The 21433-nt window shown below is 39.1% G+C and overlaps 1 protein-coding gene across 1 annotated transcript in view; it reads right to left on the bottom strand.

Annotated features, from left to right (window-relative positions):
• BEAN1 (brain expressed associated with NEDD4 1) overlaps positions 1–21142 on the bottom strand; it is a 64532-nt gene extending 43390 nt beyond the window's left edge. The window contains 3 exon segments of the mRNA XM_076349105.1: positions 7900–8034; positions 19943–20017; positions 21085–21142. Coding sequence (XP_076205220.1) covers positions 7900–8034; positions 19943–20017; positions 21085–21115 — 241 coding nt within the window. The 5' untranslated portion in view covers positions 21116–21142.
• Between the last annotated feature and the right edge of the window lie 291 nt (positions 21143–21433).

Raw genomic sequence — 21433 nt, 5'->3', positions numbered from 1 at the left:
TACTTTCTCATGGTTTTAGGAAAGTCTCTAAATAAATAATACAGCCTTAAAAAAAAGCACATAGATAATTTGAGACACTAAATGATAGCTAAAATTTTTGTATGCATGTAAACTTCTATGCTAAATGGTTGGCATTTTCCATTCCAGAGGACTGGAAAAGAAGTAGGTGAAGGCAAGTACATCTTAAGTGCTATTTTGCTGAGTGTATTTTCTCAGAAATCTATGGTTAACCCTTGAGCAGAGATTATACGTTTGATTTCCTCTTACGGCAAGGGAAATATTAGCTTGTTTTCTCAACTGGAACAAATCCATGCATTGCTTCTCAGGGTAGCTTCCCTTGAGTACATGTAGTACAATGCTTTTGTTAAGACTTAGCAGTGGTTCTACTGATTCAAGAGGATTTAACAGTGAAAAATCACTGTCGGTCAAGTTAAGAAAAGAGAGCACAAGAAAGAAAAAGGGGGAGAAAGAGAGAGGAAGAAACATACGAGAATGCATTTTTTTTTAATGTGGTGATTCTGGTTGACTGGTACAGGAAGGAATAGGCAAATACATTCATACTTGAAATACACTTTAAATAGTCCATGTTCTTTCCCATTAGGCTGAATTTCATGGTAGCTGCACATTAAATGAAATACTTTCATGTCAGTGTTTTGCTTCCTAAATGCTAAAATTAAGCTCTCAGAGTAAGCTAAGGAAGTAACTGTTTTATCTCTGAAAGCCAAGATAACTATGGAGGGTAAAAATTAACTGAATTATGGGGATTTATAATCCTGCATTATGAATTAATTCCTGTTTTATTTTTTCTTTCTGCATTAAGGCACCTCTTTTACAGAGCTGTGTTTATATATGTGTATGCACACATCACCTGTTGGTAAGCATATACTGTTGCTTGTGTGAGAATCATCTCTATGAATGCACACACATAGCTTGTCAAGCTGTTGTTGATTACTGTGATGCCATAAACAGCCTTTTAGGAATATCAGAGCTATGGCTCAACACACCAACTGGTACTGTTATTCTTTACTTGTATCACCATAATGCATAGAAGCCATGGTTAGGAAACTGGATGTGTGAGGTGCTACAAAAAGAACAAAGATTCCCTCCTCTCAAAAGAACTTACCTGCATTCTTCTTGTTCGATGCACCACTTGTTGAGGCTCTTTCTGCCAGAGCTAGACTATGGTTTGCAGCAATAGCACGGATGTTTTCCATCTTTTAGCAACATGCTAAACTTATGATGGAAATCTCTCCTGAAATATAGCCTCACTGGAAAGTCAGCTCTTACTTTCAGTAGATAGTGTGGATGTTGATTTTGAGGACCCAAGATTTTCTTGATTCCCTTCCCTTCCCTGAAAATCCACCTTACCGTGGCTAGCTGCAAAGCTTTTCCCATACATGCCTAGGTCTGAAAGGATGTGTAAAATACTATAGTCTGTCTTTCCTTTATAACCACCATTCTGTGTGTAAGCCCTCTGGAATCTTTCTCACTGTCTCAAATAGGAAACATTGAAAGTCTCTGCCATTTGTTCATAACTGGACAAATAATAATGTCAAGAGTTCCAGTGTGACTGGACTTCCCACAATAGTGGTGGATATCCTCAAAATACCATGGCCTCATTCTTGTCTTACAGCAGTGGGCCACAAGAGATTTCAGTGAGCTACATGATGGTAAAACTGGTGTAATACGGTTGAGAAAAAGAGCTGACAGTTTTGTTTTTCCCCTCTCCTAGGTATTTATTTCTGAACTCCTTTCTTAGCATCTTTTTCCTTTGCCCTTCCCATTTCTGAGATCCTGCTTACCTGCATAGCTGATACAAAGCAATCTCTTACTCTAAATGAGTACTAAGACCACATGGTAGTAGTTACTGGTACAGGGAGCCCCCATTATAGGCACTAGCGTATCTGATTTTATAAATGCTAGAACAAAAGGTTCTCATTTTATTCTCTTCCAATGCTTAAGTATGTGAATCCAGAATATTAGGTTAGGCATTAATGACATGGTGGGCAGGAGGTGATTTGAAAGTCATTTCCCTTTCACTCTATCGTAAGTTTGCTCCTGTGGTTGATGTACTGCCAGTGTTTAAGAAGTAGATCTCACGCATTCCCCTTAATTACAGACAAATCCAAAATCCCCTGGAGTGAATGTACATGCATAGTGAGCACATATAACAGACTGAGGAACTTGGCCGTTTATTTCTCTGTTTAAAGAAAAAAGGCTTTCTCAGACCAAAAAAGAAAACTGTTGGACAAATAAACTTCTATGGTATACTGTGGAAAAGTTTTTTGTTTTTAAACCTGCACAAACCACAACGTTCCATGCTTTTGGATTCTATCATCTGAAGTTGTGTGTTTGTTTAAAGGCCTGAATACTCACACTAGAGCTGCTAGTTTAAACCTAAGTACCATCAGAGAGGATCTAATCTAGTCCAAAGCAAAAAACCACCATGCTTCTGTGATGCATTTTTAAGAACTCTAGTGTTGATAGGAATGATTGACCAGTTTTCAGATTGATGGGATAATTTTCTTGGGGCAATAGGAAAGGCATCCCTTCCTTTTACTTTGGTGGCTATATTTTATCCTGGTTCTTCTGGGTGACTGTTCTATTATATTAGTTGATAGCTGAGACTGAATTGCTGTTTTATTCCAGCTTTGCCAAATGAAGTTGCATGTGATCAGCTTCCCTGGGAATCCCTGTATAGCTGTACTCCACCAAAAATTCTGCAGTCTCAAAAGCTGATGACAGACTTGCCGGTGAGTAGAAACAGCTAAGTACCTAAGTCCTGACTGTAGGTATTTACTGGGGAGTGAACTGTACTGCTTTTCAGAAGCACCTGAAAAGGTTCTCATTTTCCAATTTGATGCATGTTGATGTATGTTTCAAAGTAAAATTATTGTACAGATTTTTCAACACAGTTGCAAAAGATATGTGTGTTCTTTATGGTACATGTGCTGTGTAACCACTAGCTGTCATATAGAAACAGCACTATTACTGCTGTTTCAGCTTTACTAAAAGGTATCTTGGGTGTCTAGAAAGCCAGAGGTGGGGGAAGGAAGTGGAAAAAAATTAAAATAGAAAGAGCAAAACAAAATAACACAGTAAAGTGTGTTATCAGCACTGAAAGTCTTTTTGGACTTTGATAAACATTCCATATAATGAATTTAAGAAACAGACCTCTGCTCACTATGTGACAGTATCACCAGCTGCTTGGCAATGTAATTAATTGATCCTATCACAAAAGTGCTTTGCTAATTACATGGAAAACAGTCTTGTGAGTAGTACTCAGAGGGTTCATTTGCTGTCTTGTTGAGTGCTGTGCAATATGCTCGTATGTTCAATCCTTTCATTAGAAGCAGGGATTGTGATCCGAACAGCATTTATGGACACTTTCCTCTATACATAGTACAATATGTGGACCTCCTGTACTCAGAATTTTTGGGATCAGGAAGTAATCCTGAGCCTACTTTTTCAGGGTCAAGCTTTCAACAAGCTATGCTTCAACCAGAACAGATGCTTGTGAAGATACTAGAACTCTATGATAGTTTTTCTCTTTTTGCTAGGGGTTACTCTCCCCATAATTCTTGAGGTTCACAGAAAACTTCCTAATAAGCTGCTGGCAAAATCTGAGGAGTTGATTCAACCCCTCTATTTAAATATAAAGCTATCCTTCCTAGCTGGTGTGGTCTTTAGCACAGTTTAGGGAGCATGCATTTTAATCATTCCATCAACTGGTTTATGAGGATGATTCTTTCTAGTTAGTGGATGGAGGTGAGCAACTGTGATGGCACGATCTTTAACTGACTGAGCTTAATCTGGAGAAAAGAGCTGGTCTACTGCTGCAGGATACAAATGCTAGATGAAGAATTGTACACCATGGAGGATCCTCTCAAATCTTAATAAGATTTAATGCTAAGTGCTGCTTAAGCTTTTCACTTCCCTCTGCATAATTTCAGGCTGTAAGCATAAAATCATTGATGATAAAAACACTGCTCCAACAACAACTTACTTTAAGCAATAGAAAGGGATTTAAATTCCAGCATATCGTGATTTTCAGTTTCCATAACTAAGAATAACTTTGACAAGGGCTGTTTTCACAGACAACTCAAAAGCTGGAATATGGGTTTATTCTGTTATTTTTTTAATGCTGAAATTATTTATTTGTAACATGATAAAAATGGAAATTTTAACCTGTCTATATACTAGTTTTATGTTATGATTTATGATGAGAATTATAAACTTCCACCTCAATGGAAACTCATTTCAGAACATCTGCTTAGCATCCATTGAGGCATTTTTAGTCAAGGAATACCATATTGCATGGCAGAAATTTGGACTATAGCTTTTGTTTGGGTTTAAAAAAAGCCCAGACAACAGCTGTCTTTTTCCTCCTCCTTTCCAGTTAATTCATCGTAACTACAGGTAGTAATAGGCTCTATTGCACGCTAGTAATGTGCATGTATAAATACACAGACTAGTGATGACACTGCTGACTACCATCATTTTGACTCAGAAAATATTACATTAGCTTTTGTCCTTGAAGAAACAGAAATTTAGCAGAAGGTCAAAATTTTCACTGGGAATTTGTGTGCGTGAGTGTGGGGGAATGCAGATGCGGCCTCTAAACATACATGGGGAGATGATGGCCATACATTTTTTTACTAGTGATAGTTTGATAGCTGTAGCTCTACAGTACGCTATACTTGCCTGTTGTTAAAAAACATGTTTAAGTGACTTAATGCCACTTATCAAAAGGTTTTTAGGTTGTTGAAATAATAGTATGAAAGTAAATTTCTACTATTTTATATATATAAAAAAAATCATTTTCAATTAAAAAAGAAAGTTACAATCCCTGTGTCTCTGAAAACATTAAAATAAGAAAACAACATTCTAATGTGATAGATCTATTTGCATTTTTAATCAGTTTCCTTAAACAGCATGACAAATTGTCCAAGGACACAGAAAATAAGTAATGGATAGGTTGTATGATTGAGACAAGCTTTAAAGGTGTCTATTACTAGTGCTTGAACAGAAAAACATGCAATAAAGGAACTACACTTCCTTCTTGGTACCTGGTTTTTTTATTATGTGTGGGTTTCATATGAACTAGATAAGTTTTTCTTGGCCAAAAGAAAATAAAATTTCTGAATGGAGATGCCGTTAACTGTAAAGTAAATGTAACAAATTTAAGATGAGAAAGAATAACAGTAACTAATAGGTAAAACCCTGATATTTTTATTCATGTTTTATGGCTCAAGGGTGTAGTACTTTAAATGACTATTGCCTTCAGTGGGCATCACACATTCTTGGATCCTGCCAGGAAATTCTAAAATGCATTAGGATGAAATAGACTGAATGAACAAAAGTGTTTTCTAAACTATGGGCTAAATGTTTAGATGTTAGTATTACAAAAGCAGAAGGTTAGAAATAAGAACAATAAATAATTCAAGTGGAGTGCCTCTATCTTGCACATATATAGAAATAAAAAGAATAAAGATGACATATATTTATATAGATACACACTCCCTTATATACATATTATATAATGTTACCTATAGATTAGTCACAAAGAGTTTTTTTTTTTTATACACAAGTACTTTTTTCACGTGCTCATTTAGCCACGTGTTCAGACATGACTTCCCAATGCGAATGCTAACTGCATATGGAAACCTATCTGTCAGCTTTTGAATTCCATCTAGCTCTGTCACTGCCTGGTCCTTTATTACTCGGTAGCAGTGCTATTCTGGACAGTATGAGACTGAAGGAAATGGTACACCAGATCTAATTGCGTAGCCGTTCTGTGTAGATTTTTCTGTTGGTGCTGATCTCCTAACAGGTCTTGCCATTATTCAGCAAAACCAACACGAGAGAGGTGCTTTGGCACTCGTCTCGTCTGAAACATTTGTGTGTCTGTGAAGTATATATGAAGTGACAGGTGTGAGTGCCTCGCTGGATGACACTCTGCTCTCAGGTTCATCTGTGAACAGCAAATCAGTCTTTCCATTGAAAAACAATGAATTTTTCCTCTAGGCAATTTCTGATTTGTGTGCGCTTCTGTAACCATTGCAAATGATCTGTTGGTTTTGTGTTTTTTAGCTTTTAACTACTGTAATGTGTTCAGAGCAAGCCTGTGACTATTTGACTCTATTTTGTGAGCTGTCATTGTTGTAGTTTTTTCTTGCTAGCACTGAATTGACAGCTTTGTATTTAGAAAAAATATATCTCTACATATATTAAAAATAATCTGTTGCCACTCACTACTTACTTTATGCACACCTTTATAGAAGGGCAGAAAATAATGCATACTTACATGCGACGTAAGCGCTGAAAGGTTTTCATGTGATCCAGGCAAAATGCAAGACCATCAAAACTAATGTGTTCCCATTAAATCTTCCACGACCACACCCAATATGTTTTCTCAGAGAAGAAAACAAACTACATGTCTAGCTCTGCTGATTAGATTAGGAATTAAGAGCATAAGAACCGGAGGTCTTGCCTAAATTCAGGTCTGTGTGTCCTTCCATGCACGTTAACTGTAGCCCTTGTGAATTCTCAATTATAAACTCATAATCTTTCGTGCTCCATGGATCTGACCTGAATCCTGCTCTACTTAATGGACTATGATCAATTCTACAGAGCGCTTGTTTTGCATGAGTGCTTGAATGCCACTGTAAAGCCAGGTAGTGGGTTGTGACAAGCACAGACCTGTAGACTAAACAGTTGGTGTTGAGGGCCTGCTGTCTACACTATGCATGTTTCAGAGGGTTTTACTTTGGATTAGCTCTCTCTTGCCTCCATGCATCTGAATGCCCATTAGAGGATGGAGTGTACTAGGCTTACTCCAGAAACTCATTTTTTGGTTTACTTTCATCTGACGTGTATTGCCAGTAGCTGTAAATCTGCTCTCCCTGTTGTAACTTCCAGTCTTTTTGCAAAATTGCGGCTACATTCTTCTGTGTACAGTGTTGTGTTAACTAAAACCCCAAGTCTGCAAATATTTCTGACAAGTAATTAGTGACACCAGTATGTGATCCGTCCTATTTGTACTGTGTAGAATAGATGTCTAAAAGTAATTTGACCTCTTAGATGTTGCTAATTACAAAATGGGTATGTTAGAAGAAAGGTTTCAGAATTAAAACTGTAACTTGAAATTAACAAGTAAACATAATGAGCAAAAAGTAGGAACAGTAAACAGCAAGCTAGTAAACAGCAATTGCTGCGATTACAACACACTTTTGTTCATCAGAAATCCTCCAACTCATCTTTCTACTTATTTGCAACAAATCTGGTCCTAAAACAAATGGCTAAAACAAATGGCTAAAACTATCTGCACTGTTTACAAAAGTTACCCTATGACTCCTTTAAATACACTGGATATCTCTGACTTGACAGTAATTCTTACCTCTCCCCTGCCCAAGTATTATTTTAATCAGCTGGCAGTTTGTTTGTGTATTCACATTAACATTTCCAAGTGCAGACTGCCTGGCCAGCAGTCACTGCTCTGCAGAGCTGCTAGTGTCTAATTGATTCCAGCAACAGCGACTACCTTTTCTAGGCTCCCCCCCCGCCCCCCCCCCCCCCCCCCCCCCCGCGCTCAACTGGCGTTTCAGGGCAGCAGTCTTCACAATACATTTAGCTTAATGCATTTTGAGCTCAACCAAATCTTCCATTTGCACTACTGTTGATATTTGTCTACTATTCTACTTGAAATCAGCATGCAGTATAAATGATTTAGACATATGAATAAATAAACCTCTAAATATCCATATCCTTGCAACAGCAAAACCACATCAAATCTAATGTTTAGAACAGTATATTGCTACAAACACCAATTCGGTGAGCAAATGGATTCACATTCATAGGACATTGCATCACGATTTAGGAAAATGAAGGGTAACTCACTTGAGCATGTTAGTTTGATGGACATGTAGTCTCTGCCACAGTCCTTCTTATAGTGACAGCGCAGCCAGTTTAAGAGGCAGAGTCCGTCACCACACTGTAGTTCTTCTTTTTTACACGGCAGAATGCTCTGTTCATCTGAAAGGAGGAGAAACAATAGATGACTTTGTGTAACAAGCAACTCCTTCCTGAGCAACAAAGCCATGTCTACCAGAAGTCAATCTTCCTGCTTTTGAAAGACCTGGGCAGATGAAAACACTTTCTCCTCTTTGTCAGATGTGAAAAGGGTCTCAGACTCAAACAAATACTCCCTATACTGTTGTTGCTGATTTAAACAGTATTCGAGACAGATGAGGTCTAGGTGAAGCATACCAAAGAAATCACAAGGGTACCATGTCTGAGGCACCTAGCCTTCTGACTGACTTACATGCTTTAACATCCAAAACAAAACAATCCATCTTTGCCCCAGCTTAACACACAAAATGGATAAATGAGGGGGAAGAAAAGAGATCTGATATCTTGCATAAACCTGAAGGACTGGATTAAGGGCTGCTTAGCTGTAAGTATAATTCTCCCACAGTCCCTTTCCAGTTTGACAGTTAAGGGTAGGAACTCAGTCTGATAGAGTGGGGAAGGATTTTTTGAATAATCTTAATAAAGCCTTAGGTAAATTTATGGAGACATAAACTCAGGTTTGGTTTGCAGAGACATTAAATCCTATATAGCAGGGTCTGCAGCTCTGCATGAAGCCAAATCTTTGACTGGCTCCTCAGTTGTAAGACTGAAGCCACTTCCCAGGACTACTGTTGATTCTTGGGGGCTGAGTAGAAAACTGAATCGCTCATCTCTGCCTAGAGAGGGGGAAAAAGAGTAATTTTATCTTGTCCTTTGATAGTGTACTATGGTTCCTTTTATCTTTATGTATACACACATGCATGAACAGAAATTTCCTGCTCTCAAAGGAGAGGTGATACCAGCCTAAGCCCTGTAACTTTAAGAAAAGCAGAGTTTCAGGCCATGCTAATATTCACCTGTGCAAAACATATTTGCACAAGAAATGGGAGTGCTGGTGGGAGTGTCATCACTTGCCACATCTGAACAGGATCACCCCTTCCTAGTCCAAAAGTTCTGAGGGTATGCCTGAGGAGAGAGTGGTCACTGCAAATGCAATGCTAGCAAGCAACAGGTGTTTAGCTTTCACTGGCTACTCAAAATAGCTGTTTTGTTTGATGTCCATAAACATTCAAACAGCAGCTGCATGATGCAAAATTTAAAAAGGAGTTGGGGAATCTCTATGCAAGGAAGAGTGTGTCTTTTTTTTTTGGACACATTAACTGCATAATACAAAATATGCCATGGAATGCCAGTGACCAGCCCTACCATCTGAAACACACTGAGCAAATCATTGAAAAAAGAACTTGTTATGTAAATGTATTCCAGTTTGTTAGGTTAAAAATCTATTAACATACCATAAGGAAAAACCAAATTCCTGGAGATCAGGAAGTCAGAAAATTATCCAGGAAAAGAGGGGAAAAAACCTCCTACATTATTCAAAGACGGTATTATTTTATTATTTTTTTTCACATTTCACCACTAGTGAAAGTGGTCTTGTTTTGATGGTAGATAAAAGGAAACTATTTTCTGACAAGTGCATCTGAGTGCACAAATGGATACACTGACATCATTTAGTTGCACGGTTTTGTAGGGCCTTCCAACATTGAGAAAGAGAAGTAAAATAGACAGAAAATAGTTCATTAATGACTGAATAAAAAGTTTTTAAGTTTGGTAAGGAAGACCTTTGTGCAGAAAGACTCTTTGGAAATCAGCTTTAAATTTCATTAGAGTACTAGAGCTGTGTTCAGGTTACTTTATGTGAGCAATCTAAAACATTCAAAATACAGGCAAATATAAGTTCAAGCCCAACTTGAAAAACACTAGCTCTTGAAAGTAAAGGCACAGAGGGCTAGTGTGCAAATCAGTACCCGAGAGAAGACAGGCAATTTTGCTACATCATGTTTCTGTTTGCTCTCCAATATTTTTAATTTGGAGCCTTTTTGTTATCCTTCGTAGCGGCAAAATCATGCAGTTTGGAGTAATTGTTCATGATTTCCAATTCTCCACACAGCTGCTCCAGTGGAAGATGTCGGTATCCCCAAATGCATTTATAAATATCACCAGCATTGACAACATACTGTTATAGTAAATCTTAGATTGTACGCTTGTACCTGGTAGCTCTGCAATCTAGAGGCCAATAATCAGATCATATTGTTTTGTACTTTCAGAACATCTTGCAGTACGTTTCCCAAATGGCTGCTGTATTTCTGGAAGGCATCTCAAACAATTTTGGGGTAAAATGGCATACAATTCTCAGGAATTAAAGTTGTGGGGATTCCTGTCTGGTTTTATTTATTTATTTATTTATTTATTTATTTATTTATTTAGAGTGAAAATACTATAGAAGAAGCAGCTAAGCAATAATTACTTTGTGGTACCAAACATAGTCATTGTGTAAATGGGAACAATTTTTGTTAACTTTAGACTGGTTACACAGTCATTGCAAATATCAAAAAGGAATTCACCTCCAAGAAAATGATGCAAAAGGAAAATACAGTGTATTAGCAAATTTATTAGAGTAATTGGTCTTGGCATGCCTCTCACATATTTATATCTTCCATAAAGCCTGCTTAGTTTGTAATCTAGTTTGAAGTTGCCCTAATTATTTTAAACCTCTTTGAACTTGCTCCAGTCTACGCCCTTTCGTATCTACCTTGTTCACTGTTCGTGTTTTTACTAGTTCAACGCAATTCTCTATCACTGGCTACGATTTCACCACTTTTTGGATGTAAAGAAAGTTTTCTACAGTTCCTGCAACATAAAATTCCTGTTTTACTTTTCATTGCTTTACTGGCTCTACTTTGAAGGTCACTTAAAGATAAACGCCTCTTCTTTCTCATCCAGAAAGTAATACTATGCTTTCTGTTTCTGCTAGTTGTTGTTGAACTGTGTAAGTCACTCTGGGATACAGTCTGTATGAAAATGCTAGAAAACCACTGCTGTGTTTTATTATCTTCAGGGAGAACCATTAAGATTGTAAGGTATAAGAAATTATATGGGCAGATCCAATTTTTTTTGGACTGAAAAGCAGTGGGGGACAATGACAGTTAAAAAAAAAGGGTGTGCAAACCTATCCCATAAAGCTGTATTTCCCAGATGTAGCAAGAGCAAATTATGTCTTTTGTGAATCCAGATGATACAAATCTTCCATCTATTCTCAAGGGGAGCTGCAAAATAACTGAAAAAACCATGAAGACTAAAAATACGTAAATGCTTTTTTGAGGAAGAAACTGAGGCACAGGCCTATAGTCACACAGCAGGCAGGGACAGAAGTAGGCATCACATTCAGTGTGGTACTGACTGAACAAATAACAACGTTTAAGTTCTGTACAATGAAAATTCTTTTGAGACAGATAGTTTCATCTGTGAGAAAATGCATTACTTTCCAAGATGATGTTTCTATTTCAGTAGAGGCTAGCATGAAGTATTTTGTCCTTAAAGTATGTTTTACCCTGAGGTAAAATTGAGTTGAAAACAATTGTTGCTACAGATGACAGGGAGCTAACAAAGTCTCATTCGGAGAAGTACTTCCCAGTTCTAAGCTCACCTGTTCCCAACTGGAGTGTGCCACGCAATGGCGTGCTGATGGTTTTCAAGGTTTGTATTCTAAATCAGCACGCATTTGAATGAATTTATGAAGTGAAAATTAGTAATTTAAGAACATCAAAATGATCATATCAAATTTAGATTAAGGTGCAATATTATATAAATGTGATGCATAAAATTAATCCACAAGTTGAAAATTAACCTGCACCATTAAAATACACATAATAGTTTACAGCTATTGCACATTATCCAAATTTGTATTTTCCTATGTAGTAATACCACAATTTTTGTTTTATTCAAATGACCAATGAATTATATATCTGTTAAAGTGGATACACACTTCTCGCACCAACCACTGAGTCTGGTAATGCCCTGATCATCCCCCAGCAGGAACTATTCTCTGCAACGTAACCCTTTGCACTTTGTAAAAATCATAGTCCTCATTCTTGCCTGCAGCCTGGCTTTGAATCCTTTGTAGCCAGCTGCGGGAAGATAGTTGTGGTGAAGAAGGATCCTCCAGTGACATAGAGATGATTTAACAACTCTTGAGCTTGGTGAGAGGATGGGAGAATAAACAACACATGGCACATGTTAGTTTGATGCTTAATGCTCTGCTGTGCTTATATGATTTAGATGAGCATGACGCAGAAACCTGTGCAAAACACAATATAAGGAGGAGAGATTCTTATCTCTCTGGTGATTTCTTGTGCCCCTCAATTCCTTAATATTTTTGCATTGATGGCAACTAAAGAAATTTACAACAACCTTAAATCAGAGGATAGACACAAGATGTCATTTCTATACTATTAAGGTACCTTTAGTCCTGCATTTTAACACGCTGTCCTTGGCTGTATTTGGGAATCATAGTTTTACATGTTTGAAAATCTGGGAAAAAGTTCTTATTTCTACTTCTATAGATGCTGCAGCACTCCTGAAGCATGATCTTATGTCTCCAACTTTGGGAAAATTTCCAATTTACGGTTTGCTTCATTCAGTAGAAACTTTTTTTTTTAATCAGAAGCACAGAAATGTAGCTCTGAATATAGCTGCTTTTTTCTTTTTTCTTTTAGACTTCTATCAGGTTTTTAGACATTTTTCAGGTTGGCTAATAGGATCAAGTTGCAAAAATACAGTTTCCACTCGTGTTTCCATTTAGGATTGTGCTGTTCTAAAAGCAAAGTCTTTTCTAAAAGTGTCTATGTATATACAAAATCTTTGTTGGTGGTATTCAGATTTTGTGCTCTCCCTAAACATTGAGACAGTTTCTGATTGGGACTGATGCTAGGAAATGTACTATACAGCACGTGCCCCAGCGCACAATAGCATGAATATGTTGTAACTGCTTTTTCAATCTATTATTGAATGTCCCATATTCTTTCTAAAGGAACATCTGATTCCACAAATGTGTTTAGTGTGAGGAGTGTGATTATTAGCGTAGCTTAACACATTCTTCAAATGATGCATAAAAGTCATCCCAAATAGCTACTCTTTGTTGCTTCTCTTTGCAGTGTGTGTTCTTTCTCTAGCACCAAGTTCTAGGCCAAAACAGAAATTGCTTTGGATTCACGTTCCTCTCCCGATGTGTCTCTGAGGCAGAGTTATAATTACAGTACCAAATGACTAGATACTGTTGGGCTACTTGTTAACATAGCACCTGCAATAAACCAGGAGCGTTAACTTGTCATTCAGAGCTTTTATTGTCTGTTCAAGTCTGCAGGGTTTTTACATTTGTTTACTGAACAGGGAATAAGGATCACATAGTAGGCTGCCTAATCACTGGACCTTCAGAGGCAAGTTTCAGGGCAATACATTCAGATGACAACAAGGAAACACGGTTCACAAATTTCTAAAAAATCAAGTCTCTTCTGTTCTGCACTGGGCTTTCTATGACCTACTTTTTTAATAAAGTCTTGTACTTCTTGCCAGTTGTTTGGGCCAATGACTAGCTTGCATGCCGTGTGTGTTTGGAGAGTGAAAATGGCCATTGTGTACCTCAGTAGTCTAACTTATAAATAATCATAAATGGGGAGCATTCAGCCCCAAACATTGAACTCTGCTAATAAGAGGAGATGGTTAAGTGTCCATTAGAAGCAAAGTTCAATATGAGGTGGTCCTAGTAAGAACTAGTCTTCCAACTGGGACTAAATAGCTCACAATCTGCTGGGTGCTCTGCCATGTATTGTATTACGCTCTTCCCCTAGAGGATCTGGGATCTCTTTTGTAAAGCTCATATCTTTAAGATCCTGAGTCCTTGCTGTAGAACCCCCTGATTGAATCCATTCTGTAAGTTTGGTCCTGTTTTCAATGTTTAAAAATTGGAAGCAGCCTATTAAGTGATTTAGAGTGACTCAGAAAGCTGTTCTACTGACTGAAGTGTTAAACTTTCTGATGCAAAATATGTCATTTCTATATATCCCTTGGGTTCCCCAGCAGAAGGGAGACCTACCTGTATTTGTGATCTAGAAAGTCATTACAGGCCAGCTGTAGTTACTTTTCTGTCCTAAGTAAGTGGGAACTGAAAGTTGAGGTTAAGTATAACTTCAGAATATTTCTCTCTATCAGGTCTGAGCCTGATGGACAACAGGTTGTCTGTGGACAACTGTATCACATAAAATAATTGTATGAAAAAGTAAAAGTAGAATAAATGTTCTGGAAATTGTCTTGCAGCAAGTCTGTTCCTTCAACCCCAAGAACAAAGACAGATATGGGATTGGACAAAGATGGAAAAAAAGATGCTACAAGAGAAAATAAGCTAGTGCAGTATCTTGTTAGCAAGAGTCAATGCCAAGTAATGGACAGATACCAATCCAGGAGCCAGGAGAGCCTTGCTTTCTCCTTAAATTGCTATGTAATCTAAAGCAATTAATTTTTCTGCCAACCTTTTTTTTTTTCTTCTCTTCCCACCTTTTGTGTTATCTAGACACCTGCAATTTGGAAGGACAAAGCCAGTTATTTTGTGCAGGACCTAGCGTGATAAAGCTTTAGTTTTAGTTGGGTCTTATGAGTGTCCATGGTACTGGTAGAAGTAATCCTGTAACAATTTTGCAGCTAATTCAAAATAAAGCTAGGATGCTGAAAACCTGTAAAGGTCAGATGCTTACAGAGCTGCTTCTCTTAAACCATGAAACTAAAAAAGATTAAGTGCCAATAGCAGAGATTGAAAAGTAAAAAAATTTAAGAACGGCACGTATTTCACTATTTCTTTTTATAATGCTTCTAATGAAGAAAGAAAACAATTGCTGAAAGAAAATCCTCATTTTAATGATAGAAGAAAAGGGATTAACACGCTTGCAACTAAAAACAGCAATTAAAAGATAAGAAACTTAGAATTAAAGAGGCCAAAGAAACAAAGTGTCATAGAAGCACTGTTTGCATTAAGAATAGACAGTGATCAAGTGGCTTTGGCTGGAATGTCCTCCAGTGAATTATCTTCACACAGGTCCTTGAAGACTGTAGGTGTCTCAATGTCATATAATGTCATTATTTTTAAAAAACAGTCTGAGGGATTTCAGGAAGTTCTAGCAAGATATGTATTAAGTCTTGGAGCTAAAATCAATGTTTGCATAAATGCTGTCAAAACGTAACTGAATTTCTTGCTTCTGCCAGCTCTGAATTTGAGGCCAAATTTTCAAAGCATCTGAAGATAGAAACTCTAAATAGGCTTTACAAAAGCTCGTAATCAATTAGGTGTCCACCTTCGCATAAAGGTGTCTGGGCATCCACTGCATTTTTAGGTGCTTGAACATATAGCTCAAATACAATCGTTACATAACAATGAAATGTTAGACTGCAAGAGTTAATAGCACTCAGCAGCTCTAAAACATCTCTCCCCCCTACTCTTCTCTGAGAGGTATGGCTGCTTGTACCAGTTTGATGAGATGCCCTTCAGAAACTAAAGCATTGTTTCTATTTATTTGATAGGGAGCAGGGTTGGACTCTAATCTGTATTTTTGCATAGTAGTTGCACAGGAATGCATTCTAAGCTATTACTCTCTCCACTAAAAAAAAAAAATCAGGAATGGGAGGTAGGAGTTGGGAGAAGCTGCTGAAACTAAAGTGTTGAGTCAGTAGTTACAGTGGAAATGAACGATTTGAAGTTGTCAGCCTATATCCTCATAAATGAGGATGAGAAATTGTCAGGCTTGGAGAGAAATTGATACCTTCCTAGTGCAGATTCCAGTCTAATAAATGAAAAGGTGAAAAAGTCATTCTTGATGTAACTGAGATGATTTCAAGCCATCACAAAATAAATTGATGGTAGAAAGATACTGAGCAGGGTATGACTTATTAGGGGCGAAGAACAAAGAATTCTGAGGTGTGGTTCTGGAGGTATTTGAATATCCTTCCCTTCTGCACAGTTGGAGTCATTACAGCCTGAAGTGCAAAGGCTGTAGGGAGACATGGGTGCCTTCAAAAAACATCCACACTTTAAGAAAAAAAATCAGTGAAGGAAAATAAAGAGCAGATTATTCTGGGGATTAAACTTCGCTGTGCACTTAGAGAAGAGGGGGCAACTAGAGCATGTGTTTCCCTCACTGCCTGGCATCACAGACATACATGGTTTCTCTCATTTTCTGTTAGAGAAGAGGGAGACTGGTAATGGGTGGTAGATGTTGGTGCTTTGATCACTGACACTTCTCAAGGCATCCCACAAGTGCAAGGGAATATACTGCTGCGGGGTGCAGAAGTCTTGGTGCAGATCTATCAGTCTGTCTCTTAAACTTCCTGGCATAAAGTACTCTCTCCAGGACACCAGCTCACAGCAAAGCTGTCACGCACAGGCTTGAAGCAATCTCTTGTCTTTCTGTATGTCTCAAATCTGGTGCAGCCAACAGAACCACTGTAAGATACTTGCACAGACCCAAAATCACCCAGTTTCTTCACCTGTTTGAACTGAGGCACTGGGCTCCACCTGTGCATATGAACGCGAAATTATGTTCCCTGAGTACTGGCCTCTAGACAAGTGTGTTAAACTGGCTGAGTTTGGAGACCATTCTGGGAAGAATACAGGATTTGCCATCAAGAACAAGAGCTACAGACTCCCTAGTCTGTAGCAGTGGAGAGAGTGTTTTATTCTTGCTGTGTACAGAAAGATTTCCTTGTTTATGAGTAGAAGTTTGTTCAACCTTCCACCATTGTCCTGGGGTCTCAGAGCACAGCTAGCAGTGCTGTAGCCAATGACAACACAGCTGGCAGCCAGCTGTGCTGTTATGGTGTGTGAGCCGAATGCTGAGGGACAGCATCCAGTGTCTACTCAAGGGCCTACCGGTTTTAGGATCAGGATTTTCTGCACTTTTCCTTTGTAGCAAGTTTGTCCCTGTGCCATGGTTAGGTGGGTTTTCATGCAGAGAGCGCCACAGTCTGAATGCTTTTGTTCCTTCTTGATTTTGTGAGATAACTCGGTTTAGTAAGAGTAAGTTTGTAAGATCTATAAAGGTTATAACACAGGAGTCTTAATGCTGGATTTTAAAAAGCTGTCTGCATATTTTGTAGTCTTGTTTTTCCTGATTCATGCATCCAAATGAACGTTTTACGTATCTCTGGACATTCCTTGTGCTCTATTAGATGTAACAGCAGAGACATTGTTCAATACGGTTATCATAAAGATTTACTAATATTTAAATACATAACTATATAGTCACTTAATAGTTGTAAAATAACTTTTTATAATAGCTGATATGTATTGGCAATCTGGATAATTGATTGAAAAATCAGTTGATTTGTTTGCTTTTACCTGTGCTTAAAATCCATTTCTTCAGAGATGAGTCTCAGAACTGCTGGGGCAGAGGTGGAGGAGGCAGTGGCATGCAGGAAGGGAAGGCAGTTTGGGTAGAACTGTTTGTCTGCCTTTTTACTTCTCTGACAGTTTTGGGCCCCCTTCATTTAAGTATTACAAACACTGACTGAGGTTCATGACTGCTGATTAATAATGATTTATACTCATTGTCATCAATATTCTCTAGAGATAATTTTGACTTTTTACTTTAAAAAACAAACAAACATACCTGACCAAAAGCTAAAAACACTTTGCAAAGAAAATCCAAAGTTTCTCTCAGCAAGAAACACCTAAAGCCACAAAGCTAATAGCAAATTTTATTTCCAATCAGAACGTTCCATTAAATGCTGGAACTGTCAACCTGCCTTGGTACTGTGGTTGAAGTCACATAGGTCCATTCTTGAGTATTAACTTGCCTGGACTTGGCTTGTGTGACTTTACCCCTTTGTCCTGGTACAAGATGCAGTATTCTTGAGGCACAGCTGACTCTGTATGAGAAAAGCTGCAGTCCTGCTCCTGGGCCTTTACACTTGCTTAGGAAATTCGGTGTTGGGAGAGTAAACAGGTCTAGTACCTGGCATACGTGAATTCTGTATAGCTGAAGAATCCACTGTGTAGTCTCCTTTCTGTAGTACATAGTAACAGCCTGGGATAATACCAGTCTCTTTCCATGTTCATTATAAAAGCATAATATGAGCCACAGTTTGATTTGTTGGGGTTTTTTTTTTTTTTTTTTGCTATTGCCCACCTGGTATTGTATTAATATTATCTGTTGTTGTCAGTAGAACATCTCACAGTCTAGGCATTACAGTAATTAAACATGATAGCCCTTGTGTAGAAGGCCAGAACGTCAGGCCTGGCTGAACTGTACTCAGTTAAGGCCAAAGAAAACAAAATGTTGTCTTAAGAACACTTAATTTTGAAGAGACGTAGACACCCATTTGGAAATTAGGGCAATACTCAGACTACTCTGAACTGTTTGCTGCAACAGTTCTGTTACAAAACTCCACTGATCTAAAGTTAATGCAATACAAAGTTGCCTTGCCATGAAAAAGTGGTCTCTCTGGGAGGGGCAATGGCAGGGAAAAATCTGAGCCTAAGGGTCAAGGAACATGAAAGCGAAGAATGGATAAAGAAATTATGTTATTCTGATATGAATCCCCAAACTAAACATATATTGGCTACATACGTAATGATGTGCTATGAAATGTCATTTCATGCATAATGTAAAACCAACAATTCTGTGCAAAAATAATCTAAACAGTATTTTTGCAATATTAACCTGTAACAACACGTAGCTATACTAACGTAAGCATTTACAATATCCTGTCATTTTTGTGTTGTTGTTATGTATTTTCTATGACATAGGTGATGCCAGTTGGTAATCTATTAGGTAGCCAGAGGGTGAACAATTTTAATCAGCAGCTACTAATTTTGCACTTGCTCTTGAGCCCAATTTTAACATGTTTTTTCTAGGAGTTTAAGGGACTACCAGGCAATCTGAAAGACAACATTTTCATTTACTTGGTTTTGCACTGTCTTCAGCTCTACCAACCAAACTCTGCTCCAAGTTATCTTAGGGTTAGATCTTACAAATACCTAGTGTTGACAGAAGTTGGTCTTGACACTATGAATAATTTCTCCAAGTTGGTAGGTTGTGGCAGCAAACATTAAGCTTGATAGTCTTTCTAGTCTGTGAATGACAGTAGCTGCCTGACTTTGTTGTTCCTTTATGTATGTTCCAAAGTAAGATAACTTTTTGCCTGTTCTTTCTTTAAACTTCAGGTTTAATCATACGATTTCTCACCCATGATGGGCATCTTAGCTTAAAAGTTGTTACTGAAGTCATAATCTAGTTACAACATTTCAGCATGGCTTTTCTTGAGAGGCAGCACTTACTCTGAGAAGTATCTTGGTTGTTTTAATTGTTGTGCACATATTTTTATCATTATGCATTCTTTCATCTAAGAGATTGGACATGCTACTCTGCTTCCCTGCATACATGTGGTTTTCTGCCAAAATAGGGCCAATGACATGGGCAGAATTGGCTCCTATGTTGTTGTATTTCCTTTTCAAAAAACTTTAATGTAGTAACTACAAAAGTCAGTCATAAAAAGGAGAGTAGAAGGAAGTCGAATGTCAGGAATTGTTTTATTTCAATGATTGGAAGTAATTTTTAGCCCCATTTGTTCCACTAGTGAGTGCCAAAATGATATAAATTGTGACTGATGTCAGTGTGCTCAATTTGTAAATCAGTTTTAGCAGCTATGTGCTAATTTGTTGTTGTGGGAGAAAATGCTGAAAAGCAGGATTTTTTTTTTTTTTTTTTTAAAAAAAAAAAGAAATATTGAAGTACTTGTACCTGACACTAAATTTTATGGTCCTCTATTTCAGATGATTCTAATTTCTGTGAGTTTTGTCTGTATAAAGATCACAAGGTTAAGTCAATTTCTGTTAACTCAGTTGTTTTCTTAGTCAGGAAGCTATTTGCTGTTTAATGGATTGATGTTTATCTGCTAGAGGACTTTAAAGATAATATTCCTACAGCTGTACATGACTGCAAGGCATGCCATTAATGCAGTTTAAAAAAAAAAAAAAGAGACTACTTACAGAGATTGGAATAATTGCTGCCTATTCCAATACGGATGGAGCTTCCAGAGATGAGAGGAAGATGGAAGAAAAGAACTAAGGAGGGAAAAATGGAAAAAAAGGTCCTTAATAACAGTTTGTTTCTGTTGTGCAACCAGATGTCAGTTGAAGACACATTGTGTTGTTAACGTGCACCCACTCTCTCTGGGCAGGATTACATGTTTCTGACTCTGAATATACGCACAGATGTAGCTTGAATGGGGGTGAAAAAAACCAAACAAGTCATTGCTTCATACTTCTAGGAATCACTCCAGTTCGGGAAATGATATTATATATGACTTTAATGCCTCTTAGATTCAAAACCCCATGTATAAACAACGTGTTATATAAATATGCTAATTATTGTTGTTAAGTCATTCAGCTGTCTCTGAAACGGGCACCTACCATTGTAAAACAAAATAACTGTTTCCTAATTTGTTTAAGTGCTTCTTGAACACATTAGGCACGTGTGTGTCAACCTGGGTTGGAATAAATTTATTCTAAAATTTGATACACGTACTCCCCCTATGCATTTAAGCTTTAATATTTATAACTTGCACTTCAAAGATTTATACTTGCAGGCAACAAAATGCACACGAGTAAAACGTGTCCTAAATAACAAAATGTCTAGATTTCTTAAAAGATGGGCTCGTTTGCTCCTGCAGTTGCATGTAAAATATGAGCCCCGGATAGTCAGTCGGATGTAATACAGCATTTGTACAGCGTTTTGCTCGGGCTGTATGTACATCCAGATGAAGCATGCTGTCCCCCGTGCCCCGGGGACGGTCCTGGCTTCTGCCCCTGCAGCCGGCACCTCGTCGCTGATCTCCCTCAGCGGGTTTTCCCCCCTGAAGCTCGCGCTTGCCACCACGGCCGCACCGCGCTGGGGGGCACAGCCCGGTGCGGGGTGCTTTTTCTTTTTTGGGAGGGGGTGCCTGAGTAACAGAAAGTTTCCGCCGAAACCCTCCCCCGCCATGGCACGCCGCCGCCGCCCGCCCCGCGGCGCCCCCCGGGGCAGAGTCCTGCCTGGCTGCGGACCGACTCCCGCCCCGCCGGGCCCCCCGCTGCCGCCCGCGGCAGGGGCGGGCGCCCGGCGCGGCTCCCGCCGCCTCAGCGCGCCTTACCCCAGCACACAGCGGCGGCCGTTGTCTCCATGCGCCTCCGCCGCGGCTCCCCGGCGGCTGGCGGGCGGCGAGGCGGGCGCAGCCGCCGGCGGGAGACGCGCCCCGCCGCCTCCTCCTGCGTGCGGGGCCGGAGCGGCGGCGGCGGCTGGACGGAGCCGGCGCCCATGGGCGGAGGGAGGGGGTAGGCGGGTGACCTCCGCCCCGCGGGGGCCGGCCGGAGCCCCCCCCTCCCCTGCCCTGCCTCCAGCCGCGGCGGGGAGGGACGGAGCCGGGGCGGCCCGGCGGGGGGCGGGCGGCGGCCCGGCCTGAGGGGAGCGGGGCCCCCGGGATGAGGGGGGGCGGTCCGGCC

This window comes from Aptenodytes patagonicus, chromosome 11 (genome assembly GCF_965638725.1).
Source record: "Aptenodytes patagonicus chromosome 11, bAptPat1.pri.cur, whole genome shotgun sequence".
Classification (NCBI taxonomy): Eukaryota; Metazoa; Chordata; class Aves; order Sphenisciformes; family Spheniscidae; genus Aptenodytes; species Aptenodytes patagonicus.
This window is presented reverse-complemented; position numbering and strand designations above follow the sequence as displayed.